This window comes from Periplaneta americana, chromosome 13, assembly GCF_040183065.1.
Source record: "Periplaneta americana isolate PAMFEO1 chromosome 13, P.americana_PAMFEO1_priV1, whole genome shotgun sequence".
Taxonomy (NCBI): Eukaryota; Metazoa; Arthropoda; class Insecta; order Blattodea; family Blattidae; genus Periplaneta; species Periplaneta americana.
Window position 1 is genome coordinate 42,417,301 of NC_091129.1, and position 25,767 is coordinate 42,443,067.

Genomic DNA, 25,767 nt, shown 5'->3' on the forward strand with positions numbered 1-25,767 from the left:
TACTGTCGTGGGTACTACCCCTCCAATGCGCAACAATATCTCTGATGCGCAGAGATGCACATTGAGAGAGTAATACCCCTTCCTATTGATATAATACTGGGATGCTCCCCCAGGCACTTGTCTTATTTTAATGTGTGTACAGTCTATAGCACCAGTGACATTTCGGAAGCCACAGATTTTCCTGAAGGAAGACGTGGTGTCTTTCTGTTCTGCAGGTGTTACAGGCATTTGTATATATCCACTTGGCGAGGGCAACAGCAACTCTGTGACAAATTCGTGCTACAGATTGCTGGCTCATGCCATGAATGTCAGCAGCATCAAAATTCAATGTTAAAGTGATTAACAGATTTTTTCACATAATCTACAAATATTATTCTTAGGTACAGTGACCATACATCTCGAATTTCACAGGTCTGTCCCAGTGTCCTGAAACAATAATTAAAAAATCCCTAATCTTATCTAGATTTAATTAATCACTTGCTTTATACATGAAGGAATGTACTACAGGAGACGACATTCAAAACTACAAATATATTTTAAATAATGCATTATAGATGTTTTGTTAATTTTTGGAATCAGTGCTTCTGTAGAAAGGGCATTTTTGATAATCAATATTTATGGGGATAAGAGAAACCGTCAATGACAATAAATTGTGTTAAAGTCTTGATGAAATTATTCATTCAGAACCTTGCATAGAAATGTACGAAAAATTAATCAAGAACAAAGTGCTCATAAAGAAGTTGTCGTCGTCAGAGAATTGAGATTGGTACATACTACACACTGGCAATGTTGTCGGCCAATTCAATGGCAAACTTAAGCCTGCCACACCCACAGTCCTGTTTATGGATTTACTTGTACAGTCTTTTGTTGTAATGCAAGATGGAGAGAGGGAGGGAGGGGGGAGAGGGGGAGGGGAAGAGAGAGAGAGTGTGTGTGTGTGCGCGTGCATGCGTGCGTGACAAGTTATTGTGTTCCGTTAATTGTTTGGCATGAACACAAACAAGCTCTGCGTAAAATTTTGCAGCACGTACTGTACATGTAAATCGCTGAGGAAGATCGAGTGTAAAAGTGGTGATTACGATTTAAATCTAGTCATTTCAAGGGACATGATTGATTCAAGGTTAATTTCAAGGGAGTTTTTGATTGAATTTATTTTTTATAGAAACAACCCATGTCTTTGGAAGACAAAAGATAAAGTCCAATGAATATTCAGGTAAAAAAAGAAACATGTCAAATTTTAATTGATAAAATGAAGGTGGTCGACACTGAAGCCAATAGAGATGACAAGAAGATACAGTACATTCATTACGAACATGCTACAGAAAATGTGTAAAAAATTATATTTTATCAAAGAAATTTGGTACTGGAATTGATTAAATATACAAACAATTTATAGTACAAGTATATCGTTCTCACATTTCTCTCGAACCAGGAAATGCCCAGGTAACATGGACAATTTAGAGCTACATAGGTGAGAGAGAGAGAGAGTAATATAACATAAATGATTATGGTTAGTTCGGCAATTTTCCTATAAAAATTAGTTTCATTAGAGTTTGTAGAAAGTACCAGTTCCATTTTATTCCGAGCCTGCCACACACAGTCTTGTTCATAGATTTACTTGTACAGGCTTAAATTGCAATGCAAGATGAAACATGGTGCCGCCTAGTTTTTCTGTCATTTTCCACTTCAGTCTTTTGTTTATATGCAGCATTTTTATTCTGGGTATAAAGTCAAAAAGGAAATATTCCATATATAAATCTAAATGATCTAAATAATGGTTACTGGTACTGAAGAGGAGCCAGTTTGTTCGCATTACAATATTACAGTATTTATTGTAAATAGAAAGTTTGTTTCCTTTGTATCTACCTAACTCACTGAAGAAAAACACCAACCTTTTTAAATTCACAGTTACCATAAGAATTTGATTTCCCACTCGCGCCATAATCCTGCTTTCAGCCGCCATTTCATCATCATCACCATAGTCTTCCCACCAAAACAAAAATTAACTTCTGTAAATCAAGATTACTTTCATCGTAACAGTGAGACATGAATTCCATTTGAAGCATTATTCTTATTTCCATGAAAACGTCAAGTGAATTTGTGCCCTCTTTGATGCAGCTCTTCTGGAGAATTACCAATAATTTTAATTCAAACTATCTTTGATCATTATTATTAATATACAAGACAACCTGCTACCATTGTTCGATGATGACTTGTGTGTCCTTTATGTGAATCACTTTGTGGCATAACATAAAGTGCAGAAATCGATCTATTTCTATAAAATAATATACAGTAGTAAAGTGTAATTATTCAACAATATGCACATTAGTGCGCTCTTCCTCTCATCATTATTATTATTTTTAATTATTCAATTGAGAGACGAATATTTTAGTAACAAGATTTAAGTGTAGTTTACTTTAATCACTACCGTAACAGGTCAGGGAGAGGAGGTATTAAAAAAGACATAACCCATTAATTGTTTCTAATTCGGACTCAGAATATACTATGTGTGGTCACTGTATTCAAAAGCCTACAGTATTTAAAATTAAGTCAATACTTACTTCGTTTCTTGCCCATGTGCGAAGTGCTATTAAAACTTGAAGTTCACAACTTACGGATCCACGACCACGACATCAACAATAATTCTTATATACTGCTTCGTGAATCTATATTTTGCTTTAAAATCCTCATCGTTTAACTTGAATGGATCAAAACGAGTTTTGTATTGGTTCATTTTTCTATTGCCACCATTATTTATAACATCATTGTCTTCAGTGTCCTCTATATCTGCTAAATAATCGTTGAAATCTTCCATTTCGGCTATATAACCTTCTCTACAAAACATATTTCGCTCAGCTTTCGAAGTATGTCACAGAACAAACGATCAGCTGTTTATGGAGTCGGCCATATTGTCCATCTGTGCAAGGTTTATACTACCGTAAGAGGTTGTATAACGATTACTACCTATATTTGTACACCTCTTGTGTACAGGATAGCTTACACACAGTTTATTAGTAACATTTTGAGTTACAACGGTGTACAAGTCCAGTATAACTTTTATACATCGTTTATCAGCAAGACTGTCAGGTGTTATGAACATAGGGAACAACAGAGACACCAGAAGGTCCACTAGCTATATTCATGGGACAGCAGAATAGGGAAGCCACCACCATCCCCAGGTTTATGTAGATGAATACTCATCTCCTAATAAATCAGCTTGAATAATGCAACTGTTGTGAAATAACCTTGTTCTAACTCAGGCTATAATATCCATAGAATCAGTTTCCAACTAGTACCCTCTCACTGATCGAGTCCTAATTTAATAGAGTCACCTAAGAGCCAATTGGCTAGTCTCCTATATTGATGCAACTTATTCTGCCCTTGAGTCATAATCCAATAGAATCACATCACTTAAGAGCCATTTAGCTAGTCTCCTAAATTGATGCAACTTATCCTGTCCTTGAGTCATAATCCAATAGAATCACATCACTTAAGAGCCAATTGGCTAGTCTCCTAAATTGATACAACTTATCCTGTTCTTGAGTCATAATCCAGTAGAATCACATCACCTAAGAGCCAATTGGCTAGTCTCCTAAATTGATGCAGCTTATCCTGTCCTTGAGTCATAATCCAATAGAATCACATCACTTAAGAGCCAATTGGCTAGTCTCCTAAATTGATACAACTTATCCTGTCCTTGAGTCATAATCCAATAGAATCACATCACTTAAGAGCCAATTGGCTAGTCTCCTAAATTGATGCAACTTATCCTGTCCTTGAGTCATAATCCAATAGAATCACATCAGCTAAGAGCCAATTGACTAGTATCCTAAATTGATGCAACTTATCCTGTCCTTGAGTCATAATCCAATAGAATCACATCACTTAAGAGCCAATTGGCTAATCTCCTAAATTGATACAACTTATCCTGTCCTTGAGTCATAATCCAGTAGAATCACATCACCTAAGAGCGAATTGGCTAGTCTCCTAAATTGATACAACTTATCCTGTCCTTGAGTCATAATCCAATAGAATCACATCACCTAAGAGCGAATTGGCTAGTCTCCTAAATTGATACAACTTATCCTGTCCTTGAGTCATAATCCAGTAGAATCACATCACCTAAGAGCCAATTGGCTAGTCTCCTAAATTGATGCAACTTATCCTGTCCTTGAGTCATAATCCAGTAGAATCACATCAACTAAGAGCCAATTGGCTAGTCTCCTAAATTGATGCAACTTATCCTGTCCTTGAGTCATAATCCAATAGAATCACATCACCTAAGAGCCAATTGGCTAGTCTCCTAAATTGATGCAACTTATCCTGTCCTTGAGTCATAATCCAATAGAATCACATCACTTAAGAGCCAATTGGCTAGTCTCCTAAATTGATGCAACTTATCCTGTCCTTGAGTCATAAACCAATAGAATCACATCACTTAAGAGCCAATTGGCTAGTCTCCTAAATTGATACAACTTATCCTGTCCTTGAGTCATAATCCAATAGAATCACATCACTTAAGAGCCAATTGGCTAGTCTCCTAAATTGATGCAACTTATCCTGTCCTTGAGTCATAATCCAATAGAATCACATCACCTAAGAGCCAATTGACTAGTATCCTAAATTGATGCAACTTATCCTGTCCTTGAGTCATAATCCAATAGAATCACATCACTTAAGAGCCAATTGGCTAGTCTCCTAAATTGATACAACTTATCCTGTCCTTGAGTCATAATCCAGTAGAATCACATCACCTAAGAGCCAATTGGCTAGTCTCCTAAATTGATGCAACTTATCCTGTCCTTGAGTCATAATCCAATAGAATCACATCACCTAAGAGCCAATTGACTAGTATCCTAAATTGATGCAACTTATCCTGTCCTTGAGTCATAATCCAATAGAATCACGTCACCTAAGAGCCAATTGGCCAGTCTCCTAAATTGATGCAACTTATCCTGTCCTTGAGTCATAATCCAATAGAATCACATCACCGAAGAGCCAATTGGCTAGTCTCTTAAATTGAGAGAACTTTTCCTGCGTGAGGTTTTTTTGTAATTTTCCTGAGATACTAAGACAAATGTCGGACCTACATGACCTTCCTCATAAAGATTCAGGTATTTTTTAAAAACATAGATGTTCTGTCTTATCTTTCTTACATTACCCTGTTACATGAACGAGGTTACTTGACTCTACTCGCACTGCAAAAGGACAAAGTAACTTTCAATGTGCAGACTTACAACTCCCAGTGTTTCTTCTTCTGATCCTGCAGGCTGTTTGTTGAACGCCTCCTTTTACTTCTCCCCCCCCCCCCCATTTTGTGGTAGCTATTAGGTTACGTCCATTTTTGGCTTTTTTCCCTTCAAAATGTTTTAGAGCTCCTTCAGTGGAGCAGCAAAACCCGAAATGAGACAAGTGGCCTCAGTTTTTCTCAGCCCCAAACTCCCTTGCAAGGAACCTTTTAAAGTTTCTCTTCCCATTTGCCTCTCTTTCAATTCATTCAGCCCTTCACGTCCAGGGACAAACTCTCGATCTTCACTGTCATGGACAGCCAGGAGCGCAGTGTGGGTTCCCATCCCCCTTTGGTCTGTATACCTCTGTATTGATTAATTATCAAAATATCTAGCTTGTGTTTATCAGATGTTCTCTGCCTTGAACATTTTGGAGATTTGAAATTATTAACATTGTTTCAACCAGCTATTTCCCAGAAGACATCATTTCAGTATATGGCTGACACTTTAAGCAAATGGAATAGTTCTTGGGTATTGAATGTAACTGTGCTCAGTAATACCGAACTGGCTACTAAATCTTAATGTGTATTAAAATTATTAATAAATGCAGTCGAATATATAATTCAGTGACAATTTTTGAACATAATAATTACTGTTTTTTTTCTTTTCACAGATGGAATCTTCAGCCTCCCGAACATCAGGAAGGCTTCTGAAGATTATCCACTGCTAAAGCCTGTAAGTAATGAACTCTTCGTTATACAAAGATCACTGTAATGCATACACAGGGAGTTCATTTCAAAACTTCCTACTTTAAATAATATCCAATACAATGGCCAACACCTTCCTAGGACTTATGAATCCAAATATCTTGGAGTTATTTTCGATAGTAAGTTAACATGGAGCAACCATTTGAAATACATTTCTGAAAAAGCTCGTAAAAGATTCTCCCTTCTAAAAAGACTAGCAGGAAAGAAATGGGGATGCTCTAGGAATACTTTGAACACTACATACAAAATGTTTATACAACCAGTGCTGACATACTGCAGAGAAATTTTAATTACTTCACCTTTCATAAACGAAATAGAATATGTTCAAAACTAAGCTCTCAGACTCATTATTGGTGGAATCAAAACAACTCCAATAGATTCTATGAGATTCCTCACTAATATTAACAGCATCAAAATGACAATAGAAGAAAAAGCACTGATTCAATATGAAAAACTTATTAGATTACAAGGAAACAATTGGCATTCATACAGTCCTCTCTGTAGATTGAAAACTCAAAAAAGTTTCATATCTATTGTTCAAGAATTAAAACAGAAAATCAATATCCCGAATTTAAAAGAAAACCTACAAATTAAACCAAACCCTTTGACTCTATTAAATATAGAATATAATCTAAATTTAACAGAAGAAATACTGAAATCAGAAGTAAACACTGAAATACTAAAACAATTGTCTTTAGAGACAATTAATATTAGATACCCTCCACAAAACTGGCTTCATTTATACACTGACGGATCCTTGATCTCCAGAGAACAAGGTGCCAGTGCAGGTGTTACGTGCTGTCTCTTCTCACTTTATAGATCTCTTGGGTATGGAACAACAAGTTTTGATGGAGAAATCATTGCAATAAGTGAAAGTCTCAGGAATCTTCTATGCTACATCAATAAATTTAAAAATGCAGTTATATTGTCAGACTCCAAAGCAGCTATTCTTTCAATAGTCTCTAAACACACACCTTCATCTCAAACAGCAGAAATAACTAAAATGCTCTCTCAATTAATATCACTCAATAAAAGAATTGTATTCCAATGGTTACCATCCCACTGTGGAATCCTGGGAAACGAGAATGCGGATGCTTTAGCAAAGAAGGGCAGCACTGCTACTTACAGACCTGTTACTAAATCTACGTATTACTCTGTTAAAAGATTTATTAAATCTACATACTTAGACTTCAACAAACAAAATTTGATAACACAATCCCATGGGAAAAAATGGAACTCTCTGCATCAAAATCCACAGTTAATTCCCGATTTACCACGAAAATCGTCTGTAGCTGCATTTAGATTGGCAACAGGCCATGATTGTTTGGCCAAACACCTGCATAGAATTGGAATATATCAGTCCCCTAACTGCCCATTGTGCAACTCAAACCAAGAAATGGATTCAGAATATCTCAAAATCTGTGCTTCAGTGGCTGGTCATGATAATATCTTTGAAAAATATTGGAGTGCAAGAGGTCAAATGACTTTATTGTCAAACGCCTGGCATTAGAAAACAACAACAACAAATAATTATTTACTTCAGTTAAATTAAATTTAAACAAGAAACACGTCATTTGTCACTTTAGATACCGAGAGGATAGTTTAAAACTAATGTTAATTGCATTTTAGTTTTCACCCACTCACACCTTCCGAGGGCCATTTGAAATTTCAAATGGCACCCCTATATTATGATACTTAAATTTGAAAGATTATTCAATATTGTTTATACATACGTTTCATTTATTTTCATATCTTTCGTTTTCTATCATCCTCTGGCAACATGGTTTATTGTTATTGGTGATTAGATCTTAAGAGAACAAAACTACAAAGACTATATTGCTAGGGGTGATGATTTTTAGAAATTTAGCATTTACGTTCTGTGGCATTTTGAAGGAAGACATGAACTCTACGTCAATATAGGAGGGTAGGTCATGTCTTTTGAAAATATCACGGATTAAAATAATCCCTACATAGAGATACTAATTTTATTTATGACCCTGTTAATCATGTTCATGAATTCGTGACAAAGAAATCATAGAAGGAACATGCCTGTGCATTTTCTTCTGTCATTTGTGTTCTCTTATTACTTCCTACATTAAATTGTATTTACTGAAAAATCTTTCAGCATCTACACTGCTGATAGGACCCAAAATATATTGCAGAACTCCTTAGGTGCTACTTAAGCTTTAAAGCCAATGACACTTACACCCAGTCCACATTTTTTTGTTCTGAATATTTTGAACAATTTTGGTATAAAAATATTCATAACCCTCAAGAAACTGTTCATGTTAACATACCGGGAAAATTGTTTTTATTTTGGTCTCACATAAACTTTCAAAACAACTGATGATAACTGGCAAATAAAGGTGGGGTCAAAAAGTTTAGCAATGTCTTGCCAAAAAATATGTCTACCATATGTGTACTAAACTTTGTTACACTTAGCCATACACTCCATAGACAGGGGGAAACTGCAGTATTTATTCCTTTTAAGTCGAAGGATGTGACACAGCACATGTACAATGCACAGTTAAGTGAAGGAGCTTGCATGCCATAGGTAAAGCCAGTAATCAACAGTAATATATACTTAAATAGAGTTACAGCCAGAGCATTCTTATGTTTGGCAACCCTGAGTGGAGGCCAAGGTGGATGCTAGCTAGATGGAGCACGAGGTTTGAAATTGGTATTGACAATTTGACATAATAGTGCTACAGTAAATAAATAAATATAGTAGAACCCCGATCATCCATTACCCTATTAACCGATTGGCAGATTATCCGACTGTCTTTCTTTCGTTCTTTCCTTCCTCTCTTTCTTTCTTTGGTGCGGGAAAAATTGTAGTACTATATCTTACATTATTACTTATTTTTTTAGAGTGTATTATTACAAGCCTTTGCTCTTTGGTGCTGTGAAATATTCGAATTGCAACAATGCTATCTTTATTATAGAAAGATGTACTACCTAGTACTGATGTTGTAATAAAATGAAGCTGACACAATAAGAAATTAAACTTGTGAAACATATTGAAAAAGTAGTTTTGACAGTTCCGTAGTGTAGGTGTTGTAAAATATTGTGCTTTGTCGACTTTAAACTCATTTTAAGAGTGGTATTCACTTGTTCGTTTGAGTTCTGACTTTATTGTGAAATGTCCGTTTAATATTTTATGCATTTGACAGTTCATATTTTTAATATAAACTTCATATTATCGTTCCCGATTCTCTGATGTGTCTAAATGACCACAAACTCAATTTTACAATTTTTTTTAGCAAAAAGTTTGGTAAGATTCTCGCGCGGTTAGTAAAAATTTTACATTGGCAAATGTTTCTATGCAGCCGCAGCATGACTATGTTGCCACGAACGTTCTTCCCAGAACTGCAGTTTCACATCCCTTGTGAAAACTCATGTTATAATACATGAAATTTCAAATACCGATAATGTAAATTGTACACAATTTTAATAATGACTCCCCTTAACAAAATACTGCGTAGGCCACTGTAACTGATGGTAATGGAAATAATGGATAAACTCTTAATAAAGAAAACTGTCCAAAATAAAACTTCAATTAACGGGAACAGGATGACAATTGATTTGCAATAGCTCACATTCATCATCACTGCGAGGATCAATGAAAGGTGTACAAAGCAGTAAAAGAGAAAATATAGTGCATAAGAACCGGTGTCCTACATGGGCTGACACGCCATGAATTACTATTAGTGTCTTAATATATAAACACCTATAAATAGAGATAGAGAGAAGTATTCCTGTCCACTCACTCTGCTACATAGTACTGTCGTGCCCCCTGCCATGAAAAGGGCGGATGGCTTATCTTTGAGAAAATCGCGAGTTATATCCCACTTACGAAAACCAAAATATTTTGTTGTGCCCTTTTTGGCATAGCAACAAATTTATCAAGACAACACATACGAATTAGGCACTGCATTGTACTTCCTAACTCTGATGATTTATATACTGTACTTCCTTATGGATAGGAGGGATTCCATATTTAGAATGTGATCTCAGGCTTTCTAAATAATCACAAGTTTAGATATTCACTATTACTAAGTTTATTAACAAAATATCAAATTAGAACAGATAAGTTAAATCTGGAGTATTGATATGGAAGGATTATTTCTGAAGTATCATAATGGCTGTTAATTGTAAAGTATGAGAATTGAATAGTTAATTTTACTTACAGTTTCTGTAGGGCGAACCCTGGTGCTATTCAAAGATGATGCCATTTTCCTGCCTTCTTTCTGGACGTCTGGAAGTTAGGACCGCTATTGCATGACCGCTATCTTTACCAAAGACTAATGAGCACAATTTGGACGGTTCATGTCCATTTTATAAGTTCTCGAACCACGCCCTTGCGACATAACAAAGTGACGCTATTTTGCCCGTGAATCTTCTGAAAAGACAGTATTGCATTGACCGAACACCACACTTCCGATTCCTAACCATTATTTCGGATCGGCATTTCCTGTTGTCACTTGGAACAATACAGATTTAAGGAACTCTCACGATTGAATCTCTGTTTTTGATTGAACCAATAGAAAATCAGAATTTAAAATGATCACCAATTAGAAGTCTCGCGAGAGACGCGGTTTGTTAATGATTTCTGCATAATCTGTGTATTTTTCGTTATATGTCAGCTGTTGCGTAAGAATGGCTTTGCGCTAAAATGCAAGCATACACATTTCCTATCTTGTTCAAGGACTGGACTTTGCTTCTTGCTGACTTCACTAAGATGCACAACTGTAATCGCAACAGAAACCTGCCGCTTGTCGAACCATGTCTTCAATGATTAAACTGAATGTTTTAATAAGTACGATTTCATTACTTTCAAATAAAGTGAAAATATATTGCTTATGGCCATAACAAAGTTATGATTGCGTATCATAATCCTTGGGGACAACAATGCCCTCTTCTTTTTAAAAGATGATGCCGTAATAGGCACGTGCTTTTACTCCTAATCAAATGAATGGCAAGACATGTCGGATCCTGTGAAGTATGACTATCACACAAGTCTTAGTAGACCTTTTTCTGTTAGGCTTACAGGGTGTAGTTCCCTCGCCAGTGGCTCAGAATCATTCAGGCTTGCAGGATTTTAATCCATTCTAGAGGCCATCATTCATTCTTATTGAGGATTTGGATCGTCTGTGTCTTGTAAGCTGGTGTTTTATCATTCACATCACAAATTATAAGAAAAGTCTTTATGGAGGGCGAAGTGCCAAAGAGTTTGATTTTCATAAGCAATAGATCGAAATTGATATAATTGATGACATTGATACCATAATGGCGGTAGGACTGCTGCTATTTAATAAATCTGATGTATCTATGCATTAAATGAGTAATCCATTTACATGACGAGGCATAATGTAATATAAACTGAGTTCCTGGATATTTTAATTTGTAACTTTGCAGGGTGTCTGTCATGTAACTCGATAGTACTTACGAATTTTTGCATGCAAAGTGATATGCTGATTTAACGTTATGGATCTCTTATCAGTAGTGTGTTATGGCATGTGTGTGGCATCATCTGAGACTTAGCACTTACATGTTAGATACAAGAATATTGATGTCATTCACAAAAATGATCGGTAAAGAATAATCTTCTTCAATACAAATTTTCTTCATTGAGGCGAAGAGGTGCGTGTTGCATAACGAAGAGTAGTATCTAGGATCTTGAGACAAATCTAGATCCGGCGAAGACTATATTGGTTGAAGCTGGGCCAGCGCGGGCATCGGTTGATATATCTGCTTTCCTCGCAGTACGGATGGGAGTTCTGGTTTCTTGCACTGGGCCAAGCTCAGTCTCATTCTGGCCTTCTTGTAAAGCTTCTGCTGTCTCCGGTTGTTTGCGGGTGAGCTGATATAACCAGACACCATAAAGACGTCTGTAGCATACAAGCAAGACACAATATAACTCCTGTTATGGTTAAAGCAATTAGCCAGGGGTTTGCACTTTCTTGTGTGGAGGATTTTTCTACTTTAGATTTCACACTTTTAATCTTCTCTTGTAATCATAGAGGAATTAAAAATCATTATTAAAATCTTTAATATTTGGAAGCATATTCTTTAAAGTAATGACATGTTGTTCAGATAGATTTAGATCTGGATTAACTATTTCAGAAGTTATGTCAGGAACAATAACATCGTTAGGCTCATATATTGGATACAGATTTCCAAAAACTTGGGGAAACAGTTTAAACTGATCAGAATAAAAATGACAGTTTGTAGATACATTAATAATACCTGTCCCTTGGATAATAAATGTAGAAGTTGACGGTCGTGTAGCGTTTGGGTTACAACAACATCCAGTCATATGTAAGGTAGCTGGTACGCTGTACACCCAATAATTCTTCTGGTACGGTCTGTACCATACAGGTGACCTGTGTGGTCCAACCAGCCGTCGGTCACACAGTCTCATTGCTTCCTGGGATTTTCCAAAAAATAGAGCTGCTAAACAATGTGATTGCAAGGAGGCTGAAAAAATAACATCTGGGGGACATAACATGCACCTTTCACTTCTACATTGAGATAGATCATTCTCTTCCATGAGAGCATAAAGTTGTCTATCACTTGTGAGGACAAAGTAAGAAGCTTGTCCATAGTGGTTATATAGTTCAATAAGAGTGCTTTCAATTTCGGTTACTCTCAGCATTACCTTATTAATTTCTTTTAACTACTGAATCACAAACTACTATCGTGAGCAGGAGTGTAGTAGCTAGTGTACAGCCTGAAACGAAATAATCTAATCAGTTGCTCTGAAATGTAAATTATATCTATGGGAGGACATTTCATCACTATTCTGTCCTACGTTGGGTTCACTTACCTCATCATTATCCAAGTTAGAACTATCATAATCATCATCATCTGGGTTCATATCTTCACGACGAGAGGAAACATAGGAAGGAGACGTCACATCAGAATTTGTCATGGTAGGGTCATTAGTTTGTGCGGTTACCTTTCTTGGTGCAGCTTATAGTAATACCTTAGCTGAGCTAGAGGTACGTCATCTTCCTCATCGAAATCATCACTCGGGGGAACATGTAACTAAGAGGAATATCATCTTCTGAGGACCATCCGTCATCACTATCCACTGCTGCTGGTTCCTCATGGGGAGTTTCGTACGACTTTGGGTCGTCTCTAATTATTTCGATGGTTTCTGCTTCACTGAAACTACTGTCTTCGTCTGCTTGCCGGGGACGAAACTTGCCTTCTTTAATTTCAGACCCTGGGACATGATTTCAACCGGTTTAGGTGCACTACCTGTGTTCTACCATATTTGAACTTAATTCTGTAGTTCACTTCATTTAATTTTTCTACAACCTGAAATGGACCGATCCATGGTTTCGACAGTTTTTTCGTTACGCCTTTCTTAATTGCTGGAGAGTGTAGAAATACAAAGTCTCTTACCTTGAGACAACGAAACTTTACATTAAGATCTTTGTTGTACTGCTTTGCTTGTGCAGTCTTACTTCGAGCTATTCGGTTTCTTACTATCTTGTAAGCTTTTTCTAGTTTATCTGCTAAAACTTCACATGCTCATCGGTTATGTTACTTCTTGAAAATTTCGGTACGATATTGATAGGAAATGGGAACTGCATTTCACTACTGTGAAGCAAAAAATGTGGGGAATATCCCGTTATGGAGTGCGATGTACTCCTGTACGCCATCTGGACTATTGCTATCAGTTTGTCCCAATCTTTCTGATCTGCACGTACAAAATGTGATAACATGTTAGTGAATGTTTGATGACTGCATTCCACTAAGCCATTTAACATAGGTTGACATGGACTCGTTTGTATTTTTTGAATTTGTAGCAATTTACAAACTTCTTTAAATAATTTAGACAAGAAGCTTCTACCCTGATCTGCAAGTAGCTTTTTCGGAGTGCCATGACGTGCTACTATCGTTGTAACAAATTCTCTAGCTATTGTTTCAGCAGTTTGATCAGGAATCGGGATTGCTTTGCTATACTTTGTGAAAGCGTCCATAAAAGTCAACAGATATGTGTTACCTGAAGTTGTTTTGGGAAATGGACCAACTATGTCCATACTTACTAGTACAAAAGGCTTTAAACAAGCAGTAAAGTTCTGTAACGGAGCTATAGGGTGTCTACCCATCTTTCTCTCATTACAAGATACACATTTCGTGATATAATTTTCAATATCAGTTTTCATATTCGGCCAGTAAAATCGTTGCCTAAGCAATTTGAATGTACGTTTTTGACCTTGATGTGCACCAACAGGAGTATCTTGGTAAGTATTCAAAATTAAATTTCTCATAAGACAAGGAACAACTAACTGTTGCTTTGAGTTCAACTGCTTTGTATTGAAACAAAACAGAATACCGTTCTCGTCTAACTTAAATCTTTCTCTATCTGCTATCCATTCTAAGTACTTTGGTTCTGCCATCTGAAGATTTCTGAGTGATTGACTGTCTGTTCACTTTTTATAGCGAAAACATTGTGCATTCGGGATAAAGTGTCAGCATTTTGTGACGTTTCCCAGGTTTGTATTGGACTTGGAATTGAAATTCAGAAAGTCTTAAAGTCCAACGAAGTAGTCTAAAATTTGGTTCCTTTGAGCTCATTAACCAGCTGCGTGATTGGTCACGGCTATGAACTCATGACCTATAGATAACAACTAAAGTAATCTTCATCTTACGATGTTTGGTGACATATATACATCCGTTGATGTGACATATTAATGAATTTAAATATTATTACAGTCACAATCATGCCATGGTATGAAAGAAAAATTACACAACTTCGAGCGGGAATCGAACCTGCGACTTCCTGTTCTGCGGTCAGGTGCTCTACCACTGAGCTATCGAGTTTGTCTCACGCCAAAGGCTTGGAATTATCCTTTCATACTGGCGACTCTGTTATAGAGTATGTCCATAGCGTCTGATCTAGTCAGCACTGCTTATGGGTTGTTATAAAATGTTATGTTTTATTTAACGACGCTCGCAACTGCAGAGGTTATATCAGCGTCGCCGGATGTGCCGGAATTTTGTCCCGCAGGAGTTCTTTTACATGCCAGTAAATCTACTGACATGAGCCTGTCGCATTTAAGCACACTTGAATGCCATCGACCTGGCCCGGGATCGAACCCGCAACCTTGGGCATAGAAGGCCAGCGCTATACCAACTTGCCAACCAGGTCGACTTCTGCTTATGGGTGTGAAGAAACTTTTTACAAATGTAATCTTCATCTTACGATGTTTGGTGACATATATACGTCCGTTGATGTGACATATTAATGAATTTAAATACTATTATAGTCACAATCATGCCATGGTATGAAAGAAAAATTACATAAGCACGTCTAAATTTCTGCGATTATGTAATGTATTAAATGCCTTTTGTGTAAAATTAATTAGATTTGTTGTGGTAGACCTTAATAGAAGAATGTAGGACGAAACTCAGAAAACTGAAAACAGACAATTGGATCATAGAATTCAGCTGGATTAAAGCACACGTAGGAGAATACGGCAATGAACTTGCTGACCAACTAGCGAAGCAAACATCTCAAGACAGTGAACTGGTAATCTGTTACAAGAAGATTCCAAAAACCGAAATACTACGTGACATGAAACAACATATGGATAGTTTATCGAAATGGGAAAGCTTGTGGCAAACTACGTCAAAAGGGCAAATTACAAAATCGTTCTTTCCAACATGAGTCAAATACAATAAACCACGGTGTCATTAAAGTAAATAATAAACTAATCTAACCTGTCACAGATTAGTATATGCAAGGAAAACAAAAGCCTTTGACTAATCTAACCTGTCACAAATTCGTAGTGAGTGTACACTAGCATGAAATGTCACCAAAGTTATGTTGGTATTGCAGAGGAGACAGCTGAAGGTGTGGGAAGCAGAGTACAAGCAGCACTAGTTTAGCCTAAATAATCACGGAAGTCCCAATATTACAAGGAAGAAAAAAAGATGTAATTATTCACTTCTCTGCCAAATTTATACGGGAACAGCTAAGCGGCCTTAGGTATGTGACAAGGTTAGTGGGTTAGTCGAGGGAATATATAACTAGCCTACTAAAGTGACAAGGTCACTTATAGAACTATACCTCAACTAACCCACTAACCTTGTCACATAGGTCGGCCACTTGGCCATTCCTACATAGGCCTAAATTTGACAGATATAAAAATAATTACCATGATGTTTCGTGTTTTCCGCGTTTATTTTATTTTTCAACATGTTGTAAAACCCCCTAAAATAGGGGGATTTCGAAAAAAAAAAATATATATATAAATCTGGGACAGAACGAAAGGGAAAACCGCAATAAGCAGAACGTAGAAGCTCCACCCACCACCCCTTCCCTACTAGCTCATCAGACACACTGCATGATAGGTGAGTGTTATGTCGAATGCACATTTCATGTGGGTGAGCATAACTTCCCCTACTGGCGTTCTCTTTATTGCGATTTATCCGAATGAAACAATTACCTAAGTTTATTACTGATCCCTTATTGCAAACATTAAACTTCGAGGGAAGTTTCAGTCATGTATTGCCAGTATTGGGAATTAAAAACAAACACTGAAAATACCTTAGTTTTGTAGTGTGGAATAGTAGAAACTCGATGTGATCTCTCGGAGGGCTGTGGTCCTATCCAACCCAACCTAAATAGGTTCCTTACTTATATAGGAAAATCGTCCTGCTTGGATGAAGAAGGTGGCCATATTTCTTCGTTGTGACGTAATTTGAGGTGGAGTGGGAGAATGATTGCAGTATCGCCAACTGTGGTAACCATTCATATAATCTTACACACCTAACCTAACCTAACGTACTACACACCTATTGTAACATTCCTCACGTTTAGCACACCTGCTGTAACATACCTCACATTAGTTTCATTTCGATTGCCGATATTGGCATCCCTGCTACGTCGTCTGGTGGAAATCGAGAGTCATCTAGTGGCAGTGAAGTGAAAGTGTGTAGATCATCATGGTGGGAGGGACATATTCTGTGTTATCTGCAAGAATTATTGTGTCATCGTAGTGATAATTGCTTATATATTGTACATTAAAAATTGAAATGTGTCATGGCTGTGATAAAAGTGTTCAAAATTGATTTCCAGCGCCACAATCCTAGTGATAAATGTGTGAATATTCATTAGGAGTCCGTTGGCAGTGGCAAGAAGAAAATGAAAGTTGACCTTTGTCTGTTTTTATTTTATTAGGTTATTTTACGATGCTTTATCAACATCTCAGGTTATTTAGCGTCTGAATGAGATGAAGGTGATAATGACGGTGAAATGAGTCTGGGGTCCAGCACTGAAAGTTACCCAGCATTTGTTCGTATTGGGTTCAGGGAAAACCCCGGAAAAAATCTCAACCAGGTAACTTGCCCCGACTGGGATTCGAACCCGGGCCACCTGGTTTCGCGGCCAGACACGCTGACCATTACTCCACAGGCGTGGACCACCTGTGTCTGTTGTGGCATCATTTTGTTGTTCTGTGGTTATGGCTTGTGTGTGGTAAAAACCTGGCTAAATATCCTATTTCTTCCTCTGCCTGTCTGGTAAGAGGTTTGCCGAGTTCTTTGTAGGTCGTAGGAGTAACGTAGGGATGGTTCTTGAGTTACTGATGGGGAAAAGTTCTTTTCGCTAACTCATAGACGAGTCTGGATGATGTGTATTTAGACATACAGGGTGCAACTTTCAAGGAACATGCCATGACTTTTCTAATGTTTTTAGACAATTTTTGCTTCTTTCCATACCAGTCCTAGGCCATAGCTGAGGATGGGCATAATCTTTGCATGGAATAAAATCATGGCTGTGTCTAATGATAGTGTTGTGATGTCGAAAATCTGTTTTGGTCTCGTCTTGAATATGGATTCTGAAGGATTTGGGATTATTTCCAAGAAACCATAGCTGAACGATTCACATTATTTCCAGGTTAGTTGAATCAACTCCTCTAGTGAACGATATAAATCTTTAAAAATTTGTCAAACTTTTTCTCTATGTCACAATCAGCTAACACCGGCTATAATCTACAACAATACACAACTGGACAATGTCCATACATTCAAGTATCTGGGCGTCACTCTTGATAATAAGCTCACATGGAAAGATCATTGCTCCGAGATAGCTGCAAGAACCTGTGGTAGATTATCCTTACTAAAGTGACTTGCTGGAACCAAATGGGGATGTGCTACATCTACGCTAAACTGTACTTACAAGACATATGTGAAACCAATCATGATATATTGCTGTTGTGCCCTTATAACTTCATCTGATCAGACAATCAATAAGCTAGACTGTGTCCAAAATCAAGCCATGAGACTGATTACTGGTGCTGTCAAATCAACACCAATAAACTCACTATTGCTCCATACCAATAACATGGACATCAAATCAGAAATAAGACAATCAGCGTTAAAACTTCATGAAAAACTCATTGGTTTGTCTGATATTGAATACTCCCCTTGCTCCTCACACACCAACCGCAGATTAAAAACCCAAGAGGGTTTCCTGCAAAAAGTAATCACTGAAAGGCATAATCTGGATCTATCCTGGAAACCCCAGCAATTGATACTAGCAACCAACCCACTTGCTTTATATCATATTGACTATGCACTAGAGCTTATTGCAATAGAAAATAAGCAGGACGAATGTAGTGAAGTACTCCGTCTTTCTGCCTTAGAAACATTACAAATCCATTACCCACAAGACAAATGGCTGCATGTGTACACTGACGGCTCCCAAATAGAAGAACACAGGCCCACTGGAGCCGGAATTCATTGCCAACTGTTCTCTACCTATCTCACTCTAGGCAACAACCATACACCTTTTGATGGAGAAGTAAGAGCCATATGTACTGCTGTGAAACAACTGTTGTACAGGTCCTTCCCATTTTCAAACATTGTCCTCCTCAGTGACTCAAAAGCAGCGATATCTGCAATTGGAAACTACTTACTACAACCAGCTAATGATGACATTCAACAATGCAGAGAAGACATCAAGAAACTAAATAAAATTGTACATCTGCAATGGATACCTTCTCTCTTCGGTATTGCCGGGAATGAAGCAGCATACTTTCTGGCAAAGAAAGGAACAACTATCCCCCTTTCATATTCTAACATGCTGCCATTCCATAGAGCATCTACAAATATAAGCAGTCGATTGAGACAATGTTTCCATAAGAGTTTGGAGGACCAAATTAAAGATAAACACTGGAAGGACGCACTGAACTCCACTCTCCCCGAATGACCCAGAAGAGAAGCTGTTGCGACGTTCCGCACCGCAGTAGGTCATGACTGTCTGGCTAATCACCTCCACCACCTGGGTGTATTATCCAGCCCCCACTGCATGCTCTGTGGATGTTCCGACAACATGGACTCAAACCACATTAAGACTTGTCTAGCACTTTCATCTGTCAGCTTTGTGGAAGGTACTGGGAGGCCAGAGAAAGAATGCAGCAGTGCTGACATCCTCTCCTTCACTTGCACATTGTTCACTTTATTTCGTTTTCTTTCCTTTTAGTTTTTATCGCCATTGTACGACCAATGACTCTAGTGAAGTGGCACTGCATTGAATAAAAAAAAATTATTTCTCTTTTTGTCTGCTAGGTGTCTCTCCCTTCTCTTCAAATCTTTTCTTCTTTTATACCTCACTCTACTCTACACCCTTTTTACTCCAATTCTGCCATCTAATGTTACGTAACTCGAATTACATTATAGCCTACATTACATCATATAAATGCAGCTTTTTACTTAACGAGACGAGACGAGATTCGAACCTGGTACTTCCTGGTCTATAGCACCATCCCTTAGGTTAATCGACCAAGTTAAACAGCAAATTCGATGATAGTGTCTTTTTGGAAATTAAAGTACGTATTTTAGAATTTATTGTTGTATCGAAATTATTTCCGATGTGGCAGAAGGACGAATATACAATATATTTAGACGAAAATTTTATGAAAATTGTATCATCATAAGACAATATTGAATGAGCAATTCTCGTGACGTCATTGCTATAGCAACCTTATAAACATGCATTGTTAGTAGAAGTGCCACTTTCAAGTCATGGCTTTTAATTTACGCAAATTATATGAATGTTGTAGAGATATTGAAAGTTGCATAGAGTTCTGTGTCGTCCACAAATTATTGCCCAGCAAAGAAAATATCAAGTGTATTGATTGTGGAGCCAAGGGAAAAGTGGTGCAGCAGGAGAGAAGTAAGAATAAAAGTGTGCCGCATTGCTTGAAGTGCAGTAAGTTAGTTGTCACAAAGAAAGTGCGATAGCAGTCAAGACCTTGTTTGAATGTAATAAACTGACTCTTGTCCAGAGTTTAACATTCATTTATCTCCAGCTACTCCATATAAAGATCTTTGACGCTGCAATCAAAGCCGAAGTCGGTGCCAATACTGTTGTGGACTACTATAGATTTTACAGGGAAGTTTGCTATGTTATCATTACTAACAGTCAACAGAAGATTGGTGGTGTAAGACCAGAGCTGGGCAAAATACTGACATCCAGGTATTTCAAATATAAATACAAAATAGCCTACTTCAAAGAATAGTATTTGAAATACAAATACAAAATACTTTAAAAAAATTAGGCCTAACCAAAATACATTTGTAGGCCTATTTTATATACTCAGAATACATTTGTATTTCAAATAATCAATGCAGTATATAGGCCTAAAGAAATAATATTACTGAAAATCTAAAATATTATATTAACATTAAAAGTATTTTTACCTCGGAAGTTTTCTATAAACACTGTAACTGAACAGTCAGCAATGAAAGTATGCTACATATGAATAATTACTGCTCCCTTTCAAAGAAATCAGTTTCTCAAGAAGTTTATCAGATAAGGATCCCCTTGCTTGTGCAAAACAGTCTTTCTATAGGTGCAGACGAACTCAAACTTGTATTATACTTTATAAAAGCTTGTTTCACTGTTGGGTAATTCTCTAGAGTGCACAGGGTTGTCCCTTTGTTGTTTAAGAATTGTATGAAAGCTCATACTCCGCAGTAGACAAGTACTTTTCTTTTTGCTTTTCAAAGTCTGTTGCACTTGAGTTGAAAACATAAGAATTGTTTTCATCATCTGAACTAACCAAAGGTGTAGCAGAGAACTGCTCAGCTGATTTCACACACATATTCTGTATCCTCTTCTTATCATTTGGTGAGGCAGTGTCAGGTAGCCATCCATTTTAAATGATGGGTGGAAGCAAGCTGCCAAAATAGCTCAATTGCTTCTGGGATCAGATCAAACATCACTTTAAATCTCGATGAAAGCGAACTTATTAGATTTGGAGTTACTTGGAATAGATGGTGTAGATTACTAGGTAACAGAATATGTAATCTGTTTTTGAGGGAAATTAATGTGGAAAAAAGTTGGCCGTAATAGCACGTCTTCTCATTTTGCATTAAATCAAGGGCTACGGCAGTTGGTTTCAGAACTGCACAATATTCTTCAAGGTACTGAAACTCAACATCTTTGAAGGTTGGCAATCCCAGTGTTTCACATATACTATTTGTATCATGTTTGAATTGCAATATTTGAGAGATTGAGTCATGAAGAGAATTCCATCGAGTTGGGCAAGGAAACTTTAATGAATATTTCAAGACATCTGATATAATTTCTGAGGATTTGGGTCTCCTAGACGCATTCCATAATGCTGAACATTTAGCAAGTGTTGGGTGATGGATCCTTGGTGCTGTTGGAGATTTCTTTATGGCATTAACACTAGGAGGACTGGATCCGTCATTCTGCCGGGTACCACGTATTTAAATAATTATTATTCAAAAGCTTTTCATCCTACTACTCCCACAATTTACGACTTTTATTTTATCTTTGTGATGTATGATTCCTAAAAATATTGGATTTTGATGACTTTTCTAAAAGATGTTACAAGCAAAAAATATTGGATTTTTATTACTTTTCTAAAAGATGTTACAAGCAATTACTACTAGTAGCACCATCACCCGTCATTCTGATGGGTTTCAAGTTTCAGACCGGCCGTACCTACATACCAGATGGAGTTCAAATTTCTATTGTTGCAGTAATGTTTAGGTTTCATGCGTCCTCTGCGAGTGGTTTATGACTTCGGCAGGTCCTTTATGTATGTATTTATTTATTTATTCTGGTGTAGTTAAGGCCATCAGGCCTTCTCTTCCACACCACCAGAAATACAAATACAATAACAGAAATAAAAAGGAAAAAAAAAAACACTATAAACAAAGTAAAGTCACACAAAAATATACACAGGTTGCAGTCACACAAACTTTAAATGAGTGATTAAGTATAATTAATTGTAAAGGTAAAAAAAGGTAAAGGTATCCCCGTAACATGCCATGAAGGCACTTGGGGGGCATGGAGGTAGAGCCCCATGCTTTCCATGACCTCGGCACTAGAATGAGGTGGTGTGGTTGGCACCACGCTCTGACCGCCTTTTACCCCCAGGAAAGACCCGGTACTCAATTTTATAGGAGGCTGAGTGAACCTCGGGGCCGTTCTGAAAGTTTGGCAACGAGAAAAAATCCTGTCACCACCTGGGATCGAACCCCGGACCTTCCAGTCTGTAGCCAGCTGCTCTACCAACTGAGCTACCCGGCCGCCCGTATAATTAATTGTATCCTAACTAATTAACCTTTGTCGGTATCTAAAAATAAAATATTGCTTTCTGAGTGTGTGTTGTTTTGACACATGCGCGCTGTTTTCGTCGGCGAAAATTCAGCTTCCCAATGGCAGCCTCTGGAGACAAACGTTATTTGTCAGAAGAAGAAATCGACTATTTGATGAATATGTCTGGTAACGAATCGGAAGATGATCTCCGTAATCTGTGCGAAATTGACGAAATCCACGAATGATGTGAAAATCAAGGTACAGACCACGCTGATAAGGACGCAGATTATGTTCCTAGCAGAGATGAAACTAGTGACTTTTCAGATGGAGATTCATCGCATAATGTGAGGCAAGATAATGAGCAACCAGAACAGCCAGCTGATACTTCATCTACAAAAGGTAAGTTAGACTACATAATTTATTATTAGGTACTTATTATTATTATTATTATTATTATTATTATTATTATTATTTATTGTTATTATTTATTCGTTGTATTATTATTATTATTATTATTATTATTATTATTATTATTATTATTATTATTATTATTATTTTCATCACCATATTTTTTATAAATACCAGTAATATGTTACTTCAATTCTAATTACCACAACAGCAATATGAAAAAATCTTTGTAACTCTATTTCCTGGATTGAATTGTGTCTCTAATATAAAAGTATATAATTTATTAATTATGTTTTCAGCTGCTTCATTACCACTGGCTCCTAATGTTCCAACTACCAGAGGTGGCGTAGCAGAGGCTGAGGACGAAATTGTTCTCAGGTAACAAACAATCCTGTCCTAGGAAGTGTTGAGACTGCTGCTGATGGGACACAATGGACTGTTATTCCTCCACAAGCTGCACCTGGAAGAAGAGCACGACAGAATATCGTGACAGAAGTCCCTGGACCTACAGGCCATGCGAAGAGGTCCATAGTAAATTGTGAGTATTCAAGCGCATGGAAACTTCTAATTGATGACAGCATGCTTCTGAATATAAAAAGATGCACTGAAAAAAGAGCATGTCAGGAATTACAAGATGACAGCTGGACCATTAGTATTGAAGCATTAGAGGCTGCTATTTCTCTTATGTATGTGAGAGGAGTATATGGCGCAAAATCTTTCTCCTAAAATTATTATGGTCGCAGGTTTGGGGACCAGCATTTTTTCGGAGCACCATGAGTAGAATTCAATTTAGTGAAATTTTGAGATTTCTGCAATTTGACGAGGAAGCCACACGATCTCAAAGATTACAAACAGATTGCTTTGCAGCTGCTACTCCTATATGGAATACCTTCATTGCCAATTGCTTGTTATGTTACAAACCAAGTGAAAACATCGCTGTGGATGGACAGTTGTTTCCTTGCAAGGCTCGCTGCCCATTCATACAGTACATGAATAGCAAACCAGACAAGTTTGGAATAAAGTTTTGGCTGGCTGTTGATACGAGCTCTAAATACTTGGTGAACGGTTTTCCTTACCTTGGTAGAGATGAGGAGTGTCCTGCAGGTGTACCGTTAGCAGAACATGTTGTAATGCATCTGGCAGAGCCCTACCTTTCTAAGGGAAAAAATATTACATGTGACAATTTCTTCACGGCAAAATCTCTTTGAGAAAATTTGAAACGCAAGAGTACTAGCATAGTCGGTACACTGGAAATGTCTAGACAGGAAGTTCCTCCATCAGCAAAATCACCTACAGCGCCCTAACCTCCTATCAGTGTAAAAAGAACAAGAATGTGGTACCGTTGAGCACAATACACAATACAGTTACCATCAACGAGCAGCATAAAAAAAAGCTACCTGAAACAGTGTTGTTCTATAATGAAACTGAGTGTGGTGTTGACATCATAGATCAAATGGCTCGACTTTACACTGTGAAATACGGATGCTCTAGATGGCCTATGCATGTGTTTTTCAATGTGTGGACCTGGCCACAATCAATGCATTGATTCTGTACAAGGAGGTAACAGGTGACAATGTGTCTTGGCACCAGTTCATATTCAAGTTGGGAGAAGAACTAGCAGCCAGATATGTAACCACTAGACCACCAGCCCCTCTTCCTGAAAGAATTCTTCAGCAGAGCAATGTCCGCAACACATGTCAGAATGGAGGATGCAGAGGGAAGAACAGAAGTGAAAATCAGTGTGCAAAGTGCTTCAAGTACGTGTGTGGACCATGCTTAGCAAGTTCCAAGTGTACCTGTGTAAGGTGTTATGACGCAGCTGGTGGCTTTGAATAAACAATCATGAAAGGATGCTTATTTTTGTGTTTCTTGTTTATAGTGCAATGCATAGGTTTAAATGTGGAAATTATTTCTTTCATTTTTGTACTTAAATTTTTTAAGATGAACTCAATAGTTATTGAAATTTAAAAAATGTCATATCCTAGAGAAAAATCATACATATACTTTAAAAGCATTAAACAATTATATAAATAAACATTCCTATTCAAAAGTGTTAAATATTTGGAAAGAAAACCTGTTAAACCTGCACCCGTCAAAATGACGGGTCTGGTCCTTGTAGGTAGACAGTATCTCTGGTCCTCCTAGTGTTAAGGAAATCAGTTGTGGCAAGAAACGTAAGTGTATGGCTAGCACATCTGAAATGGGTAGGCAAATAAGACAAAAATTTCATTCTTCAAATCCAAATCCAAAACTTGAAGGACAATAAGAAGAAGAAAGTATTTTGAGTATTTGAAATACAAAATACATCAATTTTATGTATTTAAATACAAAATACTTTCGAAAATCCTTACAAATTATGAAATACAAAGTATTTCAAATACTGGCCAGCCTGTGTAGGACATATAGTTGAGGTGAATGAATTACACTTATTTGTTAGAAAATATAACAGAGGGCGACTCACAAAGCACGAAAAGGAAGGTAGGACACCAACTGTTTGCCCTATGGCCAGGTTGTCATTCACTTGGACGTATGCTCCTCATTGTGGCTGTTATGTAATGGTTATCTCCGATGGTGTGGGTCAACTTCTGCAGCATCTTGTGGCGATTTAGATGGTCGAAGGCTTTGCTGAATTCAATGAAGATATGATACACAGCTCCCTTTCTGGAACTCTTGTGAAATCTTTTGTAACAGGGTGTTTACAACCTAGAGCATATTCTTACTATTCCTCTGATTTTAATATTTTCGTTAGCAGTGTGAAGCTGTTGTT

The 25,767-nt window shown here is 37.3% G+C and overlaps 1 protein-coding gene across 1 annotated transcript in view; it reads left to right on the forward strand.

Moving 5' to 3' along the window:
* Positions 1 to 25,767, forward strand: part of LOC138711823 (uncharacterized) — a 90,908-nt gene that overhangs the window by 55,774 nt on the left and 9,367 nt on the right. The window contains exon 7 of the mRNA XM_069843081.1: positions 5,902 to 5,963. Within this exon, the coding sequence (XP_069699182.1) occupies positions 5,902 to 5,958 (57 nt within the window). The 3' untranslated portion in view covers positions 5,959 to 5,963. The remainder of the gene's footprint in view (positions 1 to 5,901; positions 5,964 to 25,767) is intronic.